Genomic DNA, 22,312 nt, shown 5'->3' with positions numbered 1-22,312 from the left:
CTCTTATAAAAGCAGTGTGAATTTTCAAATGATTCTCTAGCTTCTTCATGACAAACTTATCCAATACCCAAGTCAAACACCCTGGGCATAAACATTCCAATACATCATGAAATAATGATGCACAGTGATATGCAGTTTTAAAACCTCCTTTTCATGTACGCCCAAGAATACACAATATTTCTTACATCGTAGTACTTTATTGGTATACATAAAAGGGGGTTAAGAAACCAGGGTAAGATGCTAACGATACCTACAGATATTTTGCATACTTCTCCATGAATTTATAGAGAAATACTTGCCAATGATATGAAAATGCAGTTTGAAGCATTTCTACTTAGTGAGATTGACTTTCTCTTTGCTCGAGTAGCTCATAATACTGTTAAGAAGTTTGTATGGTAGAGAAAGAGGAAATGATTCGCTTACAGTGTAATATTATCGATGTGGGCTTTTAAACCTTAAAATCTAAACATTTTGGCATTTCATAGACAGCTAAAAACAACTGTCAAATAACGTAATATAATATAAGTAAGTTGACCTGTCCTTTGACCAATAATCAGAATTTCACAGCCTTTACACAGTGCAAAAGCAAAGCTGGAATCGCTATTGCCAAAAACATGTGTACCGTAATGACGATGTACACATTCTTTCACAGAAATGGCATTACACATTCCTCACAATAAAAGTTTCCCGATTCCTGTTGGTACTTTGGGGCCAACACTTTGCTAGAACGCAGCATTACTCACATGGCACCCACTTGGGATATCCTGACGGATATCGACCTCCTTTAAGTCAACTAGCTACACCTATGACCCAGACACTGTGGTGTCAAATACAAACTACTAAATTGAAAATAAATTCCTAAGGGTACAATACTCTTATCAATAACAAGAGTAATCATCCCAATTTCTTCTCCTTTTTTTAACCTGACTGTTGGCACATTTTGAATGGATTTGTTAGAAATACAGCACCATGTTTTGTTTCAATTGCTTTCAGCTAATTTCACTAAAAGTAGCCACGAACAGCAATTTGTGATCTCCAACTGTCGTAACACAGACTAGCGCTTGTCCTCAAGGCAATTTTTTGAAAGATTTCAAGATAAGGTTGATTAGCAACTGACAAAATTCTTGAAGTTCTGGTGCTGACAAGCTTCATACAAGAAATGAAAAGATTGCCAACTACAAAAATCTTTTGGAACAGAGTCTGTTGCAGGATGCCAGCTTTGGAAATGGCAATTTCATTCTGTTTTAACTGCTTCCTAGGTCATAGATCAGGGGCCTATTTCATGAAGACTTCAACTATTGTAACTTCCGTTGAAAACTTGATTGTGATTGAATGCTGAACCCTGCTACCATATTAATTGCAATAATAGCAAATAGCTGTAATTCTCTATGAGACATCCCCTAAATCGCTAATGTTGTCTTACCACTAAAAGAGCAGGGTTATTTGGATCCATCTCACAGCGCCGCAAAAGTTTGCACGGTGGTAGTGTGCGATAGAATCTACTAGGCTGTATGGTTAATTTTTTTTTAATAATAAGATTTTTTATTTAATGAATTAATTATGCAAATTTATGCATGAAATAAAATATTTGCTCTAATCAACTATCATACAGCCCCAAAACTGTTAATTTTTTATTCACAGACTCTTTGTAGATCAAATGGGCTTCAAAAATACTTTAGTATGACCATTTTTTTTTTATGCATTTTAGCTTTTTTTAATTTCTTATGTACTTCTCTTTTTTTTAACTTTTTTTTAAATTGTTTTTTCGATGCAAATTGTTTCTGATCATAAACATGACAATATCAATTTTAATCAGTAAAGGTAGAAATAATGATACGTTTATGAATTTTGGCTAAATACACAATTTGCATTGGATTTGTACATGAATTCAAGTTTTTGAGCAGTTTTGGGTTTGACATGCACTTACATAATGTTGCGTAATTTTGTAACCGCGTATCCGGGCATGGCAAATTTGGTCTCAGAAGTTGTGTGAGATTTGAAAATAAAAAGTCAGCGAGCGGCGCGGTTGAAAAATTTTGCGCGGCAGATTTATCATGAAAAATGTAGGCCCCCCAGCCTTTTAGGGTTAATGTTGAATCGAGAGCTATCAACCTATTCAAGAATCAAAATTGACAGTAAGACCCATATTCTCAAAAGAGGTTTCAATTGTACCATGGTAAAAAAAACATGGTTTTTGCAGATTTCTTGTATTATTGCGCATCCCTTTCAGCACCCTTTGCCAAAGACACACATTTAATGGGATTTTTCTTAGTGTATGCCATGAAATGAGCATAATTATGGACAAAAATTTTGCACAATTCAAGGTTTTGTACCATAGTATAATTGAAACCTCCTTTGAGAATATGGGCTTGAGTGTCTGGTGATAATCTCCTTTGGAAAACTCTAAAAGAATGCAACTTCCCAGATCATCTAGCATACATAATTCAGATCAACAGATACATATTGATGAGTGTCAGAGGATGAAAGCTAATCATTAACTCAAAAGGAAGGTCACTCGAGCCACCTATCTAGAGATGGTGCAATGTCAGTAGCTATTGAGTCTTCAGACAAGGCATCTTTACATGTATTCTCATCAGCCATTATGGTGCCATATACATTTTTATTTTTTATTAAATATGTTTTCAACCAACACAAAACAATGTTGGGATTAACAGAGGGCTTTGATAGGTGATTCTGGAGCTAATAAGTAGTAGTGTCAGTCATGCCACCAATCTTGACATGGTGGAATGCAAGTCACCTATCAGGCTTCTTCGGAAGGCATCTTCAGGACCCCAGTTACATAAAGCTAAAAAATCGATCATGGATCGTTCATTGCTACGATTGATTGCCATTGATTATCATGTATGATCAATTGTAAAAATGAACCCCAAGATCAATTGCTAAGCTTCATGACAAAGGGCCCAGGATGAAATGTCAGTATGGTGAAGGGTTACAGTCTGGCATTGATGGGTAACAAAGGGTAAGGCTAGTCTTCAATTGCCATAGTGCCACTTATCTACACATAACACAATGCAAGAAGCTATCTAGCTTCTCACTACGACATCTTCTGACGCAAAGGCCTGTATTCTCAAGAGGTTTCAATTGAACCATGGTACAAAACCATGGACTATATAGATTTTGGGTATTATCACGCTTCAATTAGGCACCCTTTGCCAAAAGTGCGCACTTAGAATTGGACTTTTCTCAGTTTAGGTGATTAAATGAGGATAATTATATACACAAATCTGCATAGTCCATGGTTTGATACCATAGTACGATTGAAACTTCTATTGAGAATATGAGCCATAGAGTCAGGGTTGACTGGCAGCTTGGGGAAGATTGGCAGTTTGGCATTGGTGAGTATGTATCCAGGGGTAAGGCTATTCTTGAATCACCAAAGGACCATACATCTGGACATGGTGCAGTACAAGTAGCTTGCTTCCAAATGGGCATCTGTTCGGAGATTCTTGATGTCTACAGCGATTGTCCTTGACAGGTAGGGTTCTAACAGTCTTATTAGTTTGTTCTGATGGCGAGGTACAGAAGGGATATAAAGGCTATCATAGCCTGGAGTCCTTACGGCTTAACTTGGAAGTATAGAAGAGGATATAGGCGTTGGATGTTACAACATTGCACTCCTTTAGTTGCGTGACTCTGCAGAAGGGAAAACAAAGGGGGAAAATTAGTTCATCAGATTAGAAAAAAAATAAAATGAAGAAAGTTATTACAATAGTAATAACAATACGGCTTCAGGCATAGGAGTAAATAAAGCAACTCTTCATAATATTCTTGCAATCTTATAAATATCTGATTAATATATAGAAATATCATTTTGATCAACATCACTATAAAAATTTAACATTTTTTTTTTTCAATCTAGTGGTTGAAACAACAGTGCCAAAAAACAACAACACAAAATCAAAGTAATACTGACTAAAATTGCTTAATCTTTTAGGCCCAGATTAAACTAGATCATGGTCTAACCCTGTGCTGAAGCTGAAAAATGTCAACATTTTGTAAATATACATTGAATTTTTTCTAATGTTTACTATGTTGTTTCCTCATGCTCTAATGATGAGGAAAGCTATTTTTGCAATAATTATTCCTGGACAGTTATGAAAGATTTGAGAGTAAAATGAGCTGATGAACTGAGCTGTTAAAGATTTGTGTTACAACTGGCTTTCCATAGTAAATCTACAACTTCAGACCAGACTTTAAATTGAACTGAAGTTCAATGCACGGACCAAAATGTCAAAATAGCCCTCTTGAGTTGCGGGAGTACCAAAGCAAAATGTCTTTGGATGAAATAGGCTAACAAGTGCACAACAAACCAGAGGTAGAAAAAAAATTATATGACCTTTGACATATTTTGGCCCATGACCTTTTCTGTGACGTTCTTACCTTTCATCATCATACTTGTACCACTGGTCATCTTCAGGATGTCTGCAGTACGCTATGTAGTGACCTCCTGCAGTCCCCCCATAATGATTGCACACGGCCTGTAGGTGGTAACGGGAACACGGATCGGCTGGAGGAGAATATAAATATAAAAAATAATGATATGGAACATTTACATAGCGCTTAATAAAATAGCCCGTATTCTGAAGTCAGGTTTAACTTAGACCATGGTCTAACTCTGTGCTAAAATTATGGGAAGCCAAAGGTATCAAAATTTGTTATTAAGTTGTATGTTTCTTTACTGTGCTCTTTCCTGATTCATCTATGGTGATGACATTCATCTATTTATACTTCCTAGACAATTATGAATGATTTGAGAGCCAAATGAGCTGAAATATGATATCTCTATTGTTAGTGATTTCTGTAACAATTGGTTATCCATACTTAAACCACAACTTTAAACCTGAGTTTAAGTTAAACCCGACTTCAGAATACGGGCCGATGTTTCTAAGTGCTCCATACTATTACTCTGACTTTAGCACAGCTACCCTGAGGTGCTAGAGCATTCGAGGAATTTCACTCCCACCAGGAACCCATTTATTACACCTGGGAGTGTTTCATTAAGATTTAAGTGCAACTTAAAGCCATGCTTAGTGCTGACGCGCGCATGATTTTTTAACGCACTATATTATTAATACGCGGTAGTGTCCTCTTAACATAATTTGACCAATGTGGTGATGCCTTTTATTCGGTCAGCAGCTGGACATTTATTCCATTGGACACTGAGCATGCATATATGCGGCCTGAGGTCTATGGAAAGCATGTGTTATACCAAAATTATACAGTCTCATAAGGGTTAAATGTGACTTCAAGTCATACTTAACCCTAAATATACTGGGCTATTTCAACGCCTAAGAAGACGGGGGGGCTGATTCACAAAGAGTTACCAACAAGGAATTTCTAATTTCTTACCGTCTTGCGATAGATTATTGCTGAGATCAAGACCCCGAAGTGGTGCATCTACATGAGTGTCTACCTTCCGCGTCAGTCCGGTATGTGACGATGAAAACCTCTTTAATTCTATCATGAAAGATAAAAATAATAACAACAGCAATAATAATAATAATAGCTGGATATATAAAGTACTTTTTGCCTGAGGATACAAAGCGATGCTATCACTACCCCGGTTTTAGCTGTGCTGCTATTTAGGTGCTGAAGCATTCAAGGAATTTCTTCGTATCGGGTTGAGTGCAGCACAATGTGGGTAAATTTCTTGCTGAAGAAAAACACGCCATGACTGGGAATCGAACTCACGTCCCTCAGATTGAAAGACATGAGTCATAACAACTAGACCACTACGCCCCCTACTATTACCACATAATGTTAATAGTAGTTACATTCAAATGGCGCTTCATACATATTGTTTCTTAGCGCTTTACATTGCAATTATCACCCCGGTCATTAGATCCTAGCATGCCCGCACACAATGTATGCACTTTCTCCACTCCCTGGGGAGCATTCCAATAAGATTTCCAAGACTCAGTTGCTAGGCATACCACATAGGCTTTTGCATCCTATTGGGTACCCATTTTACACCTGGGTGGAGAGTGGCAGTGTGGACTGACGCCTTGCCAAAGGACACTACGCCGCAGTGGGATTCAAACACGCAACCCTCTGATTACAAGGTGAGAGTCATAACCCCTACACCACGACCCTCCCATGAAATATACATTATGTAAAAATAAAATAAATACTGTGTGAGCTGAACTTTTCTGGTGATGTCATTTTTGCTAATCTTGCTCTATCCACGTTGCCCAAACTTCTGTATATATATGACTAACTGGTATGCACAATGAGTTAAATGGATCAGGAGAAATTGGCCCAAATTGAACAGAAAACACCTTTGGTACAGAGCCCAAATTACAAGCCACATAACATAATGTTAGCACACATTTCTCTCATTGAGTTACTTTCATTTAAATATATTCAGAATATTTGATATGCTTGATTCACAACATTTTTTTTTTTTTACAATGATTCTTTGATACAATAAGCACACACATATTTTTGGCCACCAAATGGATGAATTAATAAAAAGGCCTTATCAATCAAAGAATTCATAATAACAGAAGTCTTAAACAAAGGACAAAGCTAAAGTAAATTTTGAAGCAAAAGTACTTACGGATGATGAGAACTTTAGGGCATCTCTCTATCTCCATCTTTTTGGTACCCGATCGTAACGTTTTGCACTTTTCACATCGCTGAAGAACATGAAACAAAACGAAATAGATAAATCATCAGGATTAATGCCAGCTTTCTTTAATATCAATACTGTAGATAGGTAAGAATGAAAGGTTTCCTTCTTCATACATGTATACACAATGGCCTGCATTCTGAGCTTGGGTTTGAACTATGGATAGCCAATTGTAACAGAAATCTATTAACAGAACAGCATTGATTTAGCAAGTCATCTGTTACTCAGATCATTCATAACTGCCTGAGAATATAAACTGAATTAGCTTTCTTCACTATTATAACGTGATGAAAGAGCACAAAGAACATATGAAAACAAATTATGTTAATAAACATTTGACATTTTCGGCTTCGCATAATTTTAGCAGAGTTAAAATAGACCATGATCTATAAAGTTAAAACCGACTCCAGAATACAGGCCAATAACAAATTAAGTTGAAACCTGACAAAGCCAGTTGGTTAAATATGTCCAAATCAAAATCATTGATGGAGCTGCTAATGCAATCATAATTACAATATTTTTAGGTCAGACTTGACTGGTCTCAGCTTAAGATTAACGGAATAGAACCTCATATCAAAAGAATTGGCTTCAAAGGTCTTACTATTTCCGATAAATTTTTTTTTCCATCTTTGTTAAATACCCAATATCTTTTACTCTGTTCCTGTCTCTCCCCCTCTCTTCCTCTTATTTCATTTTGTCTTTCTTTCTAACAATGTTCTCACTACATGTACTTCATTCTACCTCTGAGGCTTCCATCTCATATGCTGGGTATTTCAATTACTTTCATATTTATGTATAATTATTTTGTAGAATAATTTCATTTTGATATTTGCGTATTTTATTCTAAGTTGTATATTTTTTATATGTCTGTATATGCCATCTGTAAACTGAATGTAATTCAGCCTTTGGCTGCTATTTTCAGTGAATATTTGAAATAAATAAACCATTCAATCAATCAATCAATGGATAGTTTACTCATAAAATGAAAACAAGAATACCATCTTTTAGCCCCTGAAATGTCAAAACTAGCCCTTGAAGATGAATTAAATGATGACACTTACAAATTTGTTTTCTCCTGTTAACGTTTCTGGTTTGGTATACAGCTCTAAGGCATCTGCTAGGGAACTACACCCCTATTTGGAAAAGGGAAAATAAAAGTATAAACGTCAAATAAGTGAGTAATGATTTAAGCACAAGCGGAATAAAATCCTGGGCAAGGGGTTCATACAGCTGTTCATAAATTTTGCATAAACATGTAGACCAATGGAACATGTTCTTAGGTGCTACTAGTCATTCCATCAGGGCCCCATTGCATAAATTAAAAGTTACTTTTATAGTAACTTTGCCATCCAGTAGTTCTACCATGTTAACAATGATCAACAGCCAATCAAAATCAAGGATTCCATGCAAGTTACCAATGTAAGGCAAAGTTACCACAATGGTAATTTAAATGCAATGGGGCCCTGGTCTGGTCCATTTTTGTCACAACAGAACTAAAAAAAAAAACATGTCTCATTTAAACTAGGCAAAAATCTTCTGATGATTACTTCAGCAATAAGTGGCGTCAAACCAAGGTTTACTAATCAAACATCATGATGTATTGCAATGTCAGACCTGGCAGTCTATTGCCAATGATGCATAAATATGATGTCCATGCAACATTGTTAAAAAAAATAATTTGAACTACAACAGATCAAGAAAATATTTTCAAGATCAAACATGAAGTACTTTATAATGGTAGGAGACCTTTCTCACATTGACACATAAAAACATAGCGATGTCTGAATTAATCTTCACTGTGAAAAAGAATAGTTGATACCTACATAACATTCACATCCTGTAATTTTTTACACAACCTGGGTTCCATTTCAGAAAGACTTATTATAATAACAAATACCCAATTTCTATAACAAATGTACTATCAACCAATCAGATTGAAAGATTTCAATAGCTTTAAACTGTTATCGTAAATTTGTTATTATAATAAGTTTTATGAAACGGGCCCCAGAATGGAATTACCCAGAGCAGATTCTCAATCATTTTTCCATCCGTCAAAGTTGAAACTGAAAATAAACATATATTTCGTCGCTGGGGAGTTCAAAAATTCTATCACAAAGAAATGATGGTGGTGATTAAAACAAGCCAATCACTTGACTTACCGTAGGAATAGGCACTGAGAGGTCATAGAAGAGTTCAAAGGTCACTGAGACGTAGTCACATGTGGAACATCTTAGTGTGCTGCGTGTTAGGCCATTGAAGAGGTCAAATATGATGGACTGGGTCAGCTGTTGCTGGCGCCGCCACATGAGATTGGCAAGATCAACGGGGCTAAAGGATGGACGGAAAGAAAAACGGTTCAATGTAAAGATAATAATATTATATAGGATTTACGAGGTGCTGATTATATAGTTGCCCATTCAATGGTGTACTGTATACTACCACAGCTTTAGCTCCAGCTGCCTCAAGTCGCTTGGTGCATTCAATGATCGACCCTGCCGGGTACCCGTTCACCTCACCTGGGTTGAGTGCAGCACAATGTGGATGAATTTCTTGCTGAAGGAGACTATGCCATGGCTGGGATTCGAACTCATTACCCTTTGTTTGAAAGGCGAGAGAACCACCAGATAACTTACAGTGCTTCACAACAGATGAGATTGTATTATAAAAGAAATATTCTTCAAAGAATTTTATCATAGTGCACTCGGCCTGAATCTGTCAAGGAGGAACATTGGAAACTGTACAATGCAATTAGTTTCTGATGCTTTCCTTTATAATGCAAGCTAAGACATTCTATCTCAGGGTAAAACCTTCAGTGTTCTCTTTTATTTTGGCTTTATGACAATATCAACATTCAAATTCAAATCTTTATACATGAATGAAATTTTACAATTGAATTGGGATTGGCATGTTGCACTTGTAACATGCTACCCCAAAATCAACAATATATCACACAATGATGTTTTAGATTTCTATGGACCTTGAAAAGGCACATCCTAAGTTTTAAAATAAAATATAACTTGTCAAAACTGATCAACAACTACCTCTAGGCAGCATTTGATTATGCGCTCTGTGTCCAGTCTTTGTCTATACTTACTTGAGGTTCTCTGGCATAGCACCCAGCCTGGGGGGATTTTTGACTCTGTTAACATCTTCACTCAACTCAGCAAGAAGACTCAATAAAAACTCTGCAGCATCATGTTGCCTACATAAACAAAAAGAAAACAGTTTAGCTGTGGACTACTGAATAACTTTAGCAATATCCAACTCAATAAGACTGGGGGGCTGTTTTAGCCCCCCCCCCCTCGCCTATTTTCGCGATAAATCTGCAGCGCAAATTTTTTTTTACCGTGCTATTGGCTGACCTTTTACTTTCCAGCGTTGCGCAACTTTTGAGAGCAAAATTGCTACCCCCAGGTACGCAATCTCCACGGCTGAGATCCTTAGGCCCCCTCCCCCCCCCCCCCCCCCCCCGTTCTTCTTAGGCATCAAAATAGCCCAGTCTTTATAGGGTTAATACTAATTCTGTCCATTTTTAACTCTGACAAGTAAACAATCTCTCGCGATGGAAGAGAGAGACAAAAATTTCATGATGTATTAATAATCTTAATATGCTGATCTGTGCTAACTACAAAAAAGCCGAAACTGAACTGAAAGTACCAAACACAAATATCCCTGAAGATTACAAATCATGAAATCTACAGTGTTCTGCTTGTATGTTTGTTTTCAATGTAATAATAATAATAATAATGTGACTTAAAAAGTGCCAAATACACTCTGTAGAGTGCTCAAGTGACATAAAGAGCTAAGAGTTAAATAAAAAAAGTTTTTAGAAGATTTTTGAAAGTCTCGACAGAGGTACATTTTTTTTTATGTCTTCAGGAAGGTGTCACATAGAAATTAGAATTGCATTTACTTGTGCATATCTTAAGATGATACAGATTAAGAGAGAGATGATATAGAGAGAGTAAGAACGTGCTTCTTGTGCCATTGGTGGTGAATGACTAAATGAGACTTAGGCCCTAAGTGTTGGGATTAGTGTGAAAATTGAAGATTAACTTTCTAGTGTGAAAGGGGTCTCGTATTAAGTTTATCTTGTGCCTGAGGTAGTTGAAATATATGTTAATCAGTGCAGGAGAAAGAGGTTTAATTTCTTAGTGTGAAAGGGTCTAGTTTATAGAGTCTGTAATGCAAGTTAATTGAGCTGCATGCCTTATTTTATTCAGCCCAGGATAGGTTTTTGTGTTTAGGAATTTTCAGGTGCAAATATGCAAATTAACTTTGGACATGTTCCTTGTACTGAACTTGTAGAAAGGTACATTTGGGGCAGACACACCCAGCCAGTTAGAGAAGGAGGACATGCCAAGCCTGAGCATGGATCCTCAGGAGATTTTGTTCATTAAATTTCTTCAGCAATTTCTGTTTAGTCTTTAATCTAATTCTCCAAGTTTGAGAACAGGAGAAGAACCTGTTTTGACAGGGTATTTCATCAATTTCATCAATCACACGTAGTTAATTCAGCACCACCGATGGCACGTAGTCTGGGGCAGGATGCACCCCCGTCCCATCCTTAACTCCGACGTATGCGAACTTAGACACCAATGGAGTGCTGTTTAGCAAGATCTTTGGAAATTAGTCGTTATAGCATTGATTCTTCGGAGTATGAACTATTCATCAAAGAATGAACAGAATGGTGATGTATGGAACTGAAACAATGAGCGTGATTGGATTCTAAGAACAGTTGCATGCATATGCGCTTATTTTCCAGTGATTATCGTAGAGAGAGTGCATTTAATCTAGCAAAGAAATGGTTCAGAATTAGAGAGTGGATAGTAGAGGGAATACTGATGTAAGAGGCTAATAGATATTAAGTAAGTGAGTTGGTATAGGTTTAAGATTTGGAGAGGTTACGATCATGTCAGTACAGGATCTGCTTTGTGTATGTTAGCCCTAGAGGCAGGTACGGTTGTGAAACGTGGAAATATTGTTTGAGAAATATTGTTACTTGGAGAGAGATAGAAGGTATTATCCTTTAGAAATAAAGAATCTGAGTTAAAGGCATGGCTGATGTGAATATTGTTTTTATTTAGTTGTTCCCATGTGACAGAAGGCTATTCCACAAAGTGGGGGATGCAAAAGCAAATGATCTTTCCCCCAAAGTTTTTGAAACTTTTGGAATAACAAGGAGGCCAGAAGTGAATGAGCGCAAAGACCTGCTTGGTCTCTAGTAATTGATAAATGAAAGACTGTATTGTGGTGCTGATCCAAGAATACTATGAAAAGCAAGCAAAAAAATCCATTTTTTTATAGGGAGCCAGTGCAGCGAATTCAAGATGGGAGTCATATGAGAGCGTTAATTTGACAAAGTAACAATGCGAGCAGCTGCATTCTGAAGCTTTTGAGGCTTATATAACTAAGCCTGCGGTAAATTGAACATAAGGACATTACAAAAATCAAGGCAGGGGGAAATCAAGGCATGTACCATCTTTTCGATCGCAGATTTAGATAAATATTTCCGGATAAAACCTAGGTTACGTAGATGGTACCGAACTGATTTACAGATATTTGAGATATGGGAAGACATTGTCATATGTGAATCAAAAGTTACTCCAGGATTACAGCAAGTCTAAGACAAATGAATTGTGTGGCCAGAAAATGAAAAGAAATCGACATCAATTTTGTTGAGCTACGCTTTAGAGCCAAACATAAGACATTCACACTTATCTAAATTTAGTTTCAAGAAATGAGTTTGCATCCAGTTATGAACATCAATCATACATGATTGCAAACGATGAATAGCATTATCAGCTGCTTGTTGATTCGAATCAAACGAAATCATAAGTTGAATGTCGTCTGCATAAATATGGTAGTCAATTCTGTGATGGAGCATCACTTGCCGCAATCTAATCAAATAAATTGAGAAAAGGGTCGGTCCGCCCACAGAGCCCTGCGGTACACCATGGGTCAGAGGTGTACATATTCCAGATGAAATATTGTTAAGCTGGACCTGGGGTGGTATTCTGAGATCCATTTTATCTCAGATAAAATAAAATATTTTATCTCCGTTTAAATCAGTAAGATAAAATACCCTTAAAATCTCTCCGAATTGGTATTCTGAGAACAATTTTATCTTCATTTTATCTTTGCAAGACACACCTATTTTTTAATCAATATCCAATTAGAAACGCGCTTTTATAGCTCTCTCATATCACTCAACCAATGAAAATCCATTCCGCGAGGAGGTGTGGCGAAGGAGTGAGATTGCGTCAATTTTATTGACTTCAATACGCTTGCACTATACGCTTGCGCTTCTTTACAGAGATTTCTTTTTAACAAAAATGGCAATACTCATCTTTTTTTCGAAGTCTATATCGCATCTTTTCAAGCTTCATTTCAAAGACAATATTAGTCAAGAAAAGTCTTATGAAATGATTCCTGATTGTACAGGAATAACTTTAAGGTGTTGTTCTCAATGAATATATCATTTTTCTTAATTTTCATGCCAACATTTGGAGTTGATTCACCTAGAAATATTGACGAAATCAACGTCGCGGAGATAAAATAGCCCCTACCCTCTTTTAAGTTTATTTAATTTTTTCTTCAAAGTAACTTGGGCGCAAGCACATTACCCGCGTTGCAATGGCCAGATACGCGATGGGTATATGTCTACGCAGCCACTGCTCTGTTGCGTATCATCATATATACGCAAGATAAAATTTATACGCAAGATAAAATTTAAATTTTATCTGAGAGATAAAATGTCATCTCAGAATACCAATTTCATTTTAAGAGATAAAATAAAATATTTTAAAGATAAAATGACCTCAGAATACCGCCCCTGACCATTAGAATCTAGGAATATAGTACGAACCTGTAACCACGAAACTCATGACTGAGCATGTTGCCAATTTGACGCTTCAGGTTGTGCGGCGTCAAGGAGCTGACGGTAGAGTCGGGGTCCCAGAGTTTCTTGAGAGTCTCTGCAAACTCTGAATCAAAGAGCATCAGAAGGATCACATCAATTTCTATGCTAATGGCAGTACTACATATTTGTAGGCCAATAATATTTCAAGACTCCAGTTGGGTGTTAAGCAATGCTGCTGGCAGTTAGTACTTAGGATGAGTTTTACTTAATAGTAGAGGTAAATAATAAAGTAAATCATAAATGCACCTATTTATTTACATGAAATCAGAGGCCCTAAAAATGTACCCAGAAGAATCTATGATTTCAAATACATGTATTTTACATACTTAACCAGGGGCCCATGTACAGAAAGGAATGTGTTTGATCACAACTAAAAAAAATACAAGTGGATGTGATTGGTTGAAAAACAAGTTGAAGAAATCAGTTTTGTATTGATACTGAATATTGACTTAAATGCAGACTGAATAATGTAATATTTTCTTTATTATTCTCATAACTCCTGGAAACATTTCATGAAGTGTCTTCTCAGTGATTTCCATCTGAAAATTTGCTTTTAGCCAATCAGATGCAAGAATTTCAGTAGCTTACTACATCCGTTTATGGAAATCACTGATGAATTGTTCCATGAAATGCTTCCCCCTTTACCTTGAAAGAGTTTGCCAGAGTGGTAGCTATTGCTGTTAACATGATCGTTGCGCAAGAAGTTATCCATCTGAAGGCAATACTTGGACAACTCCGGAATGGAAGACAGACACTGGATAATGGTGTTCATATAACACTGCAAGAAATACACAAAGACAAACACTGGATGATGGTGTTCATAAAACAGAGAAAGAAATAAACAAGACAGACACTCGATAATGGTGTTCATATAACACTGCAAGAAATACACAAAGACAGACACTGGATAAAGGTTTCCCTATAACACTGAAAGAAATACACAAAGACAGACACTGGATAATGGTGTTTATGTACCGGGGGTATTGTATTTCTTCACTGCAAGAAATACACTAGACAGACACTGCAAAATAGTGTTCATATAACAATGAAAAAAATAAACAAGACAGAAACTGGACAAAGGTGTTCATATAACACTGAAAGAAATACACAAAACAGAATGGATAATGTTGATCATATAACACCACTAGAAATACAAAAGAGAAATACACAATCATAAAAAATACAATTTTTTTTTTAATGCTGTGGAGCCCGAAGGAACTCAATGGCCCGAATTCACAAAGGTGGTTTTGAAAACCCATGGTTGAGTCCATGGTTTATGCAGATTTCCTGTAAAGATTACGCTTATTTTACCGCGTATGATGAAAAATGTCCAATGCTGATGCGCGCTTTTGCCACAGTGCGCCAAATTGATGCCTGTTGCCGTGGTTATCCACCCTATTTTATTAATGAGTCCACTCTTCAAACAGTGGACTCATAAATAAAATAGCGTATCTAACCATGGTAACAGGCGTCAATTTGGCGCACTGTGACATAAGCGCGCATCAGCATTGGACATTTTTTATACACGCGCCCGATACGCGGTAAAATAAGCGTAATTTATACAGGAAATCTGCATAAACCATGGATTCAACCGTGGGTTTTCAAAACCACCTTTGTGAATTCGGGCCAATGGGAGCCAAAATTACCATTTTTACTCGCCACACAGGTCCCATAGGTAATCTGTGATCTATTCAGGGGGCCGTTTCATAAAGCTGTTCGTAAGTTAAGAGCGACTTTAAGAACGACTGGTGATACTTTCTTACGCGCTAAACCATCGCCAATGTATATACCATTTACCACAAGAAAGGTTCACCAGTCGTTCTTAAAATCGCTCTTAACTTGTGAACAGCTTTATGAAACACCCGCCAGTTGTCCTTACTTTACATTAAGATATCATAATCAGAACCTTTCAATTGAAGAAAGACCACAATTAAGAATTTCAGATTCAGAGGTTAATAAGATCATCTTACCGTATTTCCTATGTTTTTCAGCCCTCTTTTCCCAGCTCCTTTGATCGTGGAAAGACCGTACTGTTCATGAAGAAAAAATAATAATTGAAACTAAAGCACATATACATGTAGGTAAATTAACATTAGTTAAACATATCAGGACCGCACCAGTCTGTTAAATAAATTTTACGTAAAACAGGCACATGTACATTTCACACATTTTTTTCAATATGAACTCGTAGACCAGTGTTTTGAACTCAAATTTAACGGAGGCCATGGTCTAACTTTGTTCTAAAATTGGAGGGAGCAAACAGTGCCACACTTGTTTACAATAAATTTTATTTACAATTTAATGTGCACCTTCCTCATGCTTTGGTTGTGAAAAAAACTATGGTATTATTCCCAGACAGTTGTAAATGATTTAACATCAAATTAACTGATAAACTGAGCCTGCCCATTTCAATGTGTGTAGCACCAATGACTGTCCATTGGTAAACCACAGCCAGAGTTTAAATCACATTTGAGTTCAGAATACAGGAAGTACTCTAGTTTAATTTAATAATCTTACCTCTCCAGCTGTCGATCTTGAAGAATAATCACCTAGACTTGATCTCCTATTTGATAATTTCACAATACTTGGAGTTCTTTTAAGGGTTGAATAGCTTGACCCCCTATTGGGCAGTGAAGGTCGGTATGTTTTTTCTGTCCTACTGTAACTATCCTTGACCTCTTCCGTATTATTTGCAGATGAAGTCCTGCTCTCGGAGCTATCCCGCGGACGCGGTGCCTGCAAGTCCTCGATGGAAGATTTATAAAGGTTATCATGCACGCTGCCAAAATTTGAACTTTTATACGTCCTGGACGGTGAATCGTCCATGAGAGGCAGCTTCAGTAGGTCCCGAGATAGCGAAGACACGCTCGGGCTACGCTGCTCTTGTCGGAGCGACCTTGAGGCGTATTTAGTACTGTAGGTGGTGATATTTGAGGAGTCGGCACCGTATTTATTTGGCTCATACGTGGCGGTGATGGGGTTGGTGGAGGTTCGACTGGTGATACTGGACCGATGAGGGCGGTAGGCATCGCGGCTGGTGGTGGATGGTGATCCGTAACTGCTTGAATACAAGTTGGTCGGCTTGCTGTATGAGGATGTGTCGAGGGCATGTTGGGTGGCGCGTGGTGCGATGCGTCGCCGAATCGAAGAGCTGCCTGTACTCTGGTAGCTAGCTGGGGGGCGGGGTATCATGCTGGTTCTTGTTGTAGAGTGCCCATGATAGGTCACTGGAGAGGGGCGCACACGTACAGGCATGGTTTCATCCTCAAGCTATACATCAGGGTAGCGAGTGGGATCTGAATTGCACTTGACCCAATGGGAGAACTCCTAGAGTATAGAGAAACATAATTGACATTTTTTTAAATGTACACAAACTGCAATAAAGTGGGCAGAAAAGTTAAAATTAAATACCCAGTATTAAATTATGCAAAGGAACTGATTAATGGTACATACTGTACAGTAATACAAAGAATCAAGCAAATTGTTCCCTACTATTAAAACAAATTTCAATTGGGAGTAAAAATTATAGAAGTATTTTTAATCCTTTTTTTTCTTTTTTTTTTCTCTTTATTACTCTATTTTTTTTTTTTTTTTTCATAATTTACTTCTTTCATATAACATTCTTTTTTTTTCTTCTTCTTAATTTCTTTCTGTATTTCTTTTCCTTTCATTTTTCTTCATTTTCTGTTCCTTAGAAGATGATTGGGAATTTCTATTATGCTACATGTACTTACCACCTTTTACATCCAAGAAGTATTGAGTCCAATCAGTAAATGTGAAGCTGTTGCAATTGTGTGGTCAGTTATTTGGTTTTTAATGGTATCTCTTGGAATGAATGCTTCAATGCCTGCTTTCAGAAACTGTCACAGATGTCATGTAAATTCCTTGTCTAAAAATCAATCATATGTTATCAAATGCAATTTAAAACTGACATCCATGTGTTCTTGCTTTTTCCATTTGAAAAGGAAACATGTGACGTTTAAAAGAATCACATGATTATCTCCAGTACATTTCTTCATTAGATCCAGATGGGTTTTTTTTTTTCTTTCCTGTTACTTTTTTTTCTTGAAACTTGTTCTGTGACCACCTTGATATATAAACCTCCAGATGAAAATATGTTGCACACTGCCAAGTCAGCTTTTATATGTCTTGTTTACTTTTAGTTGAGTTTCCTTTGCTTTCACTCCAGAATAAACCTGTTAGGATGAGAAAAAAGGGGGAATATTGTTAACATTTCAATGCACAGATTTTCTCATGATCTGCAGAACCTGTTCATTCTCAGGAAATTTCAGAAGCGGTGCAATGTCAGGACAGTCAGGCATGCATTTGAAGCAATTCTTTAGGGCCTATTGTCCACCTTAGGGGTGCCTATCAGACCCATACAAATTTAATTCAATTTCAAATTCCATACAATTCTAGGCAAACTTCTCGGGCTCCCTGGGCAATTCATGAAGATTTTTTCACACAATTACAATTACTAGTAGATCTACTGTACAGTACTTGTTATAGTAAACCAAAACCAAAAAATCATGTTTTAATATATGTCTACAGCTTCTCTGCACAATTCTTAGTTCTAAACTTTCTATTCACAAAATATTTCTACCAATGATTGTTTTAGACTTTAAGGTAAATTCCACCCCAGAAAAATGTTGATTTGAATCAATAGAGAAAAATCAGACAAGCATAATGCTGAAAATTTCATCAAAATCTGATGTAAAACAAGAAAGTTATGACATTTCAAAGTTTTGCTTACATGTATTTCTCACAAAAGAGTTATATGCACAATTTAGTCACAAGTATGCTAATGAGTGAAACCATGATGTCCTTCACTCACTATTTCTTTCGTTTTTTATCGTTTGAATTATACCGGTAATATACAATATTTAATTTTTTGCAGATTTGGCCATAAGGACCAGCTTGACTGAACCATAGAATGTTAAACAATGGTAATCCCACATGTTCAGGGAGAAATGAAAATTTGTTTCACAGGACAATGAGGAGAAAATTAGAATATTTCTTATTTCATATGATAGTGAGTGATGTCATCAGTCCCCTCATTTGCATACCGACCACATTTTGTACATAAACGTTTTGTAAAATTAAGCGAATCTTTAATGTCATAATTTTCTTATTTTACATCCGATTTTGATGAATTTTTTAGCAAAAGACTCTTAGAACCTATGCTTGTTTGATTTTTCTCTATTGATTCAAATCAACAACTTTCTGGGGTGGGCTTGACCTTAAATATAATTTGTATTTATTTATAAATGCAATGTAAAAATTTACAAGGTATTATTACGAATTTACACCTGCAAATGAAAGGTCTACAGTTCTTTTAACGGTAGACAGATATTCATTGAAATATCTGATTCAAAATGCCGTTAACTGGGGTGACTTTGTTGGTTTCTAAGCACTATATAATTGTAAATATCACCCCATTACTATATTAAACAAAACAACACCCCTCTCTGTTGTGTCCAAAGTCACCCCAGTTTAGGTGTGGAGGAAAAATATTGAATTTCAGGCATTTCATGTGACAACCTAAAAATGCAGCCTTTCTCATAGAAATCCCTGAATCGTACGAGTGTAAAGTGAATGAGTGTGCAAACATGGGGCACCAGTGTTTCCAATCATTCCCAACATTTAAGAAATTTCTGGAAATTTTTACTTTTTCCAGAAAAGGTTCAGGAAATGAAAAAATTCCAGGAAATCCAAAAATTAGTCTACATGTAAGTTACAATTTCATGTTTATCATGTTCATGTTATATTTAAAGAATTGTTCAGCTCAATACTTAGTCTTAGCTCAAAGTTTGCTCGCGCTCCGATTTCATAATTTTGTTCTTATTTTAAAAGAGGGCAAAAACAAAAAAATATTAATTCGTTGATTTTGGTCACTTGGTCTTGGACCAAATTTAGGCTCGCTGTAACTATTTATTGCCTGATTTTTGTTAAGAGTTAGGCCTAGGGCCTAAAGGCCTAAGTCTTAATAATCAAACTTCGAAAATTCCAGGAAATGTCTATAAATTTCGGAAAATTTTGGATTCAATTTTGGGAATTTGTTTTGGATCTTTGGAAACACTGCAAGGCACTATATTTTTGCTCAATCTGATCTGAAAATTTGAGAATTTAGATTTTTTTTTTTCAAGAAAATCATTGATCAACTTTAATTAGGCCTAGGGCAGTATACTATATAGGCCTAGGGGTAGGGTGTCTGAAGCCACACTGAAAAGTGTCAGCATAAGACAGGCTGATTTAGGGGAAAATGTGGCATATTTTTTTCGGGAAGTTCAGGCTACTAGAAAAACGTGATCTGAATTGATTATTAACTTGTGTTTGGCATGTATGGAAAGAGAAAATTCAGGGGCTTCTTTTGACAGTAAGGACAAGTTTATATGATCATTTGAATTAAGGATTTAGAGATAAATTGCAAACCCTTATTTTTGTGTGTGTTGAGATTGCCATTTCCCCATGCATTTTCTATGGGAAAATGAAATTTCTGTTTTGCACAATTTTTTCACTTTGTCGCAATTTTTCATTGTGATCTGGTTTCCAAATCTTTATAAAAATCATACCATCAGAAAGAGCATAAAAAATCCTATTTGACTCTTTATGGACAAGTTTTTGGCATTAATAATAAATTTATAACAGCTCTCGGAAGCTAAAAATTTGGATTTGTGTGTGTCCATTTCTTAACTACAGTCTATGGCAGAGAAATGCTGAAAATTGACCTAATTTCATTCTTCTTTTTTGTAGCCAATAATCAGATTTTTTTCAAAAATGTTACATTTCTGTCCGTCTGAAGGTCATTTCTCTTCAAATTCACAAAGAAAATGTGATATTTTCTTGAAATAAGAAAAATAATATTTTTCTCCAGACACCCTAGGCCTACTAGGCCCCTACCGGTAATGACTCGTCTCATCATCATGTTTCTCCGAAATTTTGATGAGATATTTGGAACACTTACTGTTACTATCATAAGGAACATTATCAACAGAGATTTTCTGTGGAATAAAAAGAAATTCGGTTAAAAAAAAACAAGTTAAATTTTAGGTGCGCAGACATAGCCGGGGCCCCCATCATACAGCCGTGGAATCGGCTCGCGAAGGGGGAAGGTATCCGCTGCACCCGGCACCCGTCCGTACCATACCCATTTATGGCATTCCATGCAATAGCACTACAACACATCGCGACAACGCAAAAAATACCGGTACCGACCTCATCTTGTAACGCAATTTTCATCTTTAAGAGACTGAATTGTTCAAAAACATCTAAACTGCAACCATTTAATTTATCTCCAGATTGTAACTTTTACATGACAATTATTACTTACTGCTTCAAAAGGCTGAATTTCTTGAGTAAACCAAGGTTGGTCACTGCGGTCGCAGGCTTATTTACATCTGCGAAGAGATTACCATTAAAATGGCGGTAAATCACGTGACTCGGCTATAATCATTGTCATGGTGACGTTATCTCTCGAGTCGATCGACGATCTCGGGCGGATGCCCGGAATTGGAAGCCAAGGTTGATTATCTGCATTTGGATTTTATCTTCTTAAATCATGTCTTAAGGACGTTCCACAGTTAAAGTGAAATCCATGTCATTTTCACCAAACTTTGCACATAGATACTTTAGAACCTTAATATTCGAAATATGCAAAAAGAAACATAGGTCCATGTGCTTGATTTTTTGCTATAGAGCTTCAAAGTTCACCCAAATTGATGTTCTTAAGAATTGCGCATTCAAAAGAATTTGGCATTTTTAGACCGCCCAAGATTACTACAATGAGTTTAAACCTCCATTACTCAGTCAAAATACATGAAAAAGTCATCAAATTTCGCAAGAGAGTTAATAATTGTATCGTTAGAATGGAGAATCTATTAATAGTGCTATTTGTTTGCAATTTTAAGTTTAACAGCACTGTCAGTTATTAAAAATGGCGTAAAAGATAACAAAATCCCAATCTAAAAAATGTAAAATTTCAGTAACAAACTACAAACGTACAATAAATGCTGCACTTTATTCAAAATCCATGTCATTTTCACCAAATTTTGCAGAGTTGTAGAGGAAGGTATACCTAAGAGGTACAAACATTAAAAAATAGGGGTTCATGTGCTTGTTTTTAAACTATCAGCATTTTTATTAGAGCAAATGTGCTTTTTAAAACACCAAAAATGGGCCGAATGCTTAGTATCTATGTGAAGAAAAAATCAAAACCACTCTACCATTTATTCAAACTCAGGGTAATATTCGTAATTCTTGGCAGCACTGCAGAGTAAAGTATTTTGAAATTGTAGATAATATTTTTTTGAATGGTCCATGGAATAATTCAATTTTTTAGCTTCATGAAATAACGAATCGGATCTGCAGTTAAAGTGCAGAAGATGAGAAAAACCAGCTCATACCCGCAGCTTATTAATCACCTGTTCATCCATTGTGACGTCAGTGCGCAGAGTGTAAACTATGCGCAGATCATGATGCGCACAAATATAACTGTGGAACGTCCTTAAAATATCATCATCATCTCACCACCATCATCATCATTATCATCATAATTATCATCATCACCACCACCATCATCGATTCCGATCTGCGTTGAACTCGACCTTTCCTGTGAGTCCCTTTAACAGTTTTTTTTTTCTCTCCATGATATTTTCTTCTGTTTTTTTCTTTTCATCTTGTTTCCTTATTTACTTAAATCATTTTTGCCTAAAACACTGGTATTTGCCATGGGGATGACT

General features: G+C 36.4%; 1 protein-coding gene across 1 annotated transcript; it reads right to left on the bottom strand.

Moving 5' to 3' along the window:
* Positions 1-920: 920 nt before the first annotated feature.
* On the bottom strand, positions 921-21,015 carry LOC129266351 (ubiquitin carboxyl-terminal hydrolase 2-like). The gene is made up of 13 exons (XM_064103524.1): positions 20,905-21,015; positions 17,309-17,770; positions 16,092-16,901; positions 15,545-15,604; positions 14,220-14,352; positions 13,521-13,638; positions 9,747-9,854; positions 8,812-8,980; positions 7,714-7,785; positions 6,581-6,659; positions 5,371-5,478; positions 4,402-4,528; positions 921-3,654 (listed from the first exon to the last, which is right to left on the bottom strand). Exons 3-13 carry the CDS (start codon positions 16,827-16,829, stop codon positions 3,561-3,563), a joined length of 1,806 nt encoding a protein of 601 aa, XP_063959594.1. The 5' UTR covers positions 16,830-16,901; positions 17,309-17,770; positions 20,905-21,015; the 3' UTR covers positions 921-3,560.
* Positions 21,016-22,312: the final 1,297 nt, after the last annotated feature.

This window comes from Lytechinus pictus, chromosome 8, assembly GCF_037042905.1.
Source record: "Lytechinus pictus isolate F3 Inbred chromosome 8, Lp3.0, whole genome shotgun sequence".
In the NCBI taxonomy this organism is placed as follows: Eukaryota; Metazoa; Echinodermata; class Echinoidea; order Temnopleuroida; family Toxopneustidae; genus Lytechinus; species Lytechinus pictus.
The sequence above is the reverse complement of the archived record's forward strand: the minus strand, read 5'-3'. Positions and strand labels throughout refer to the sequence as shown.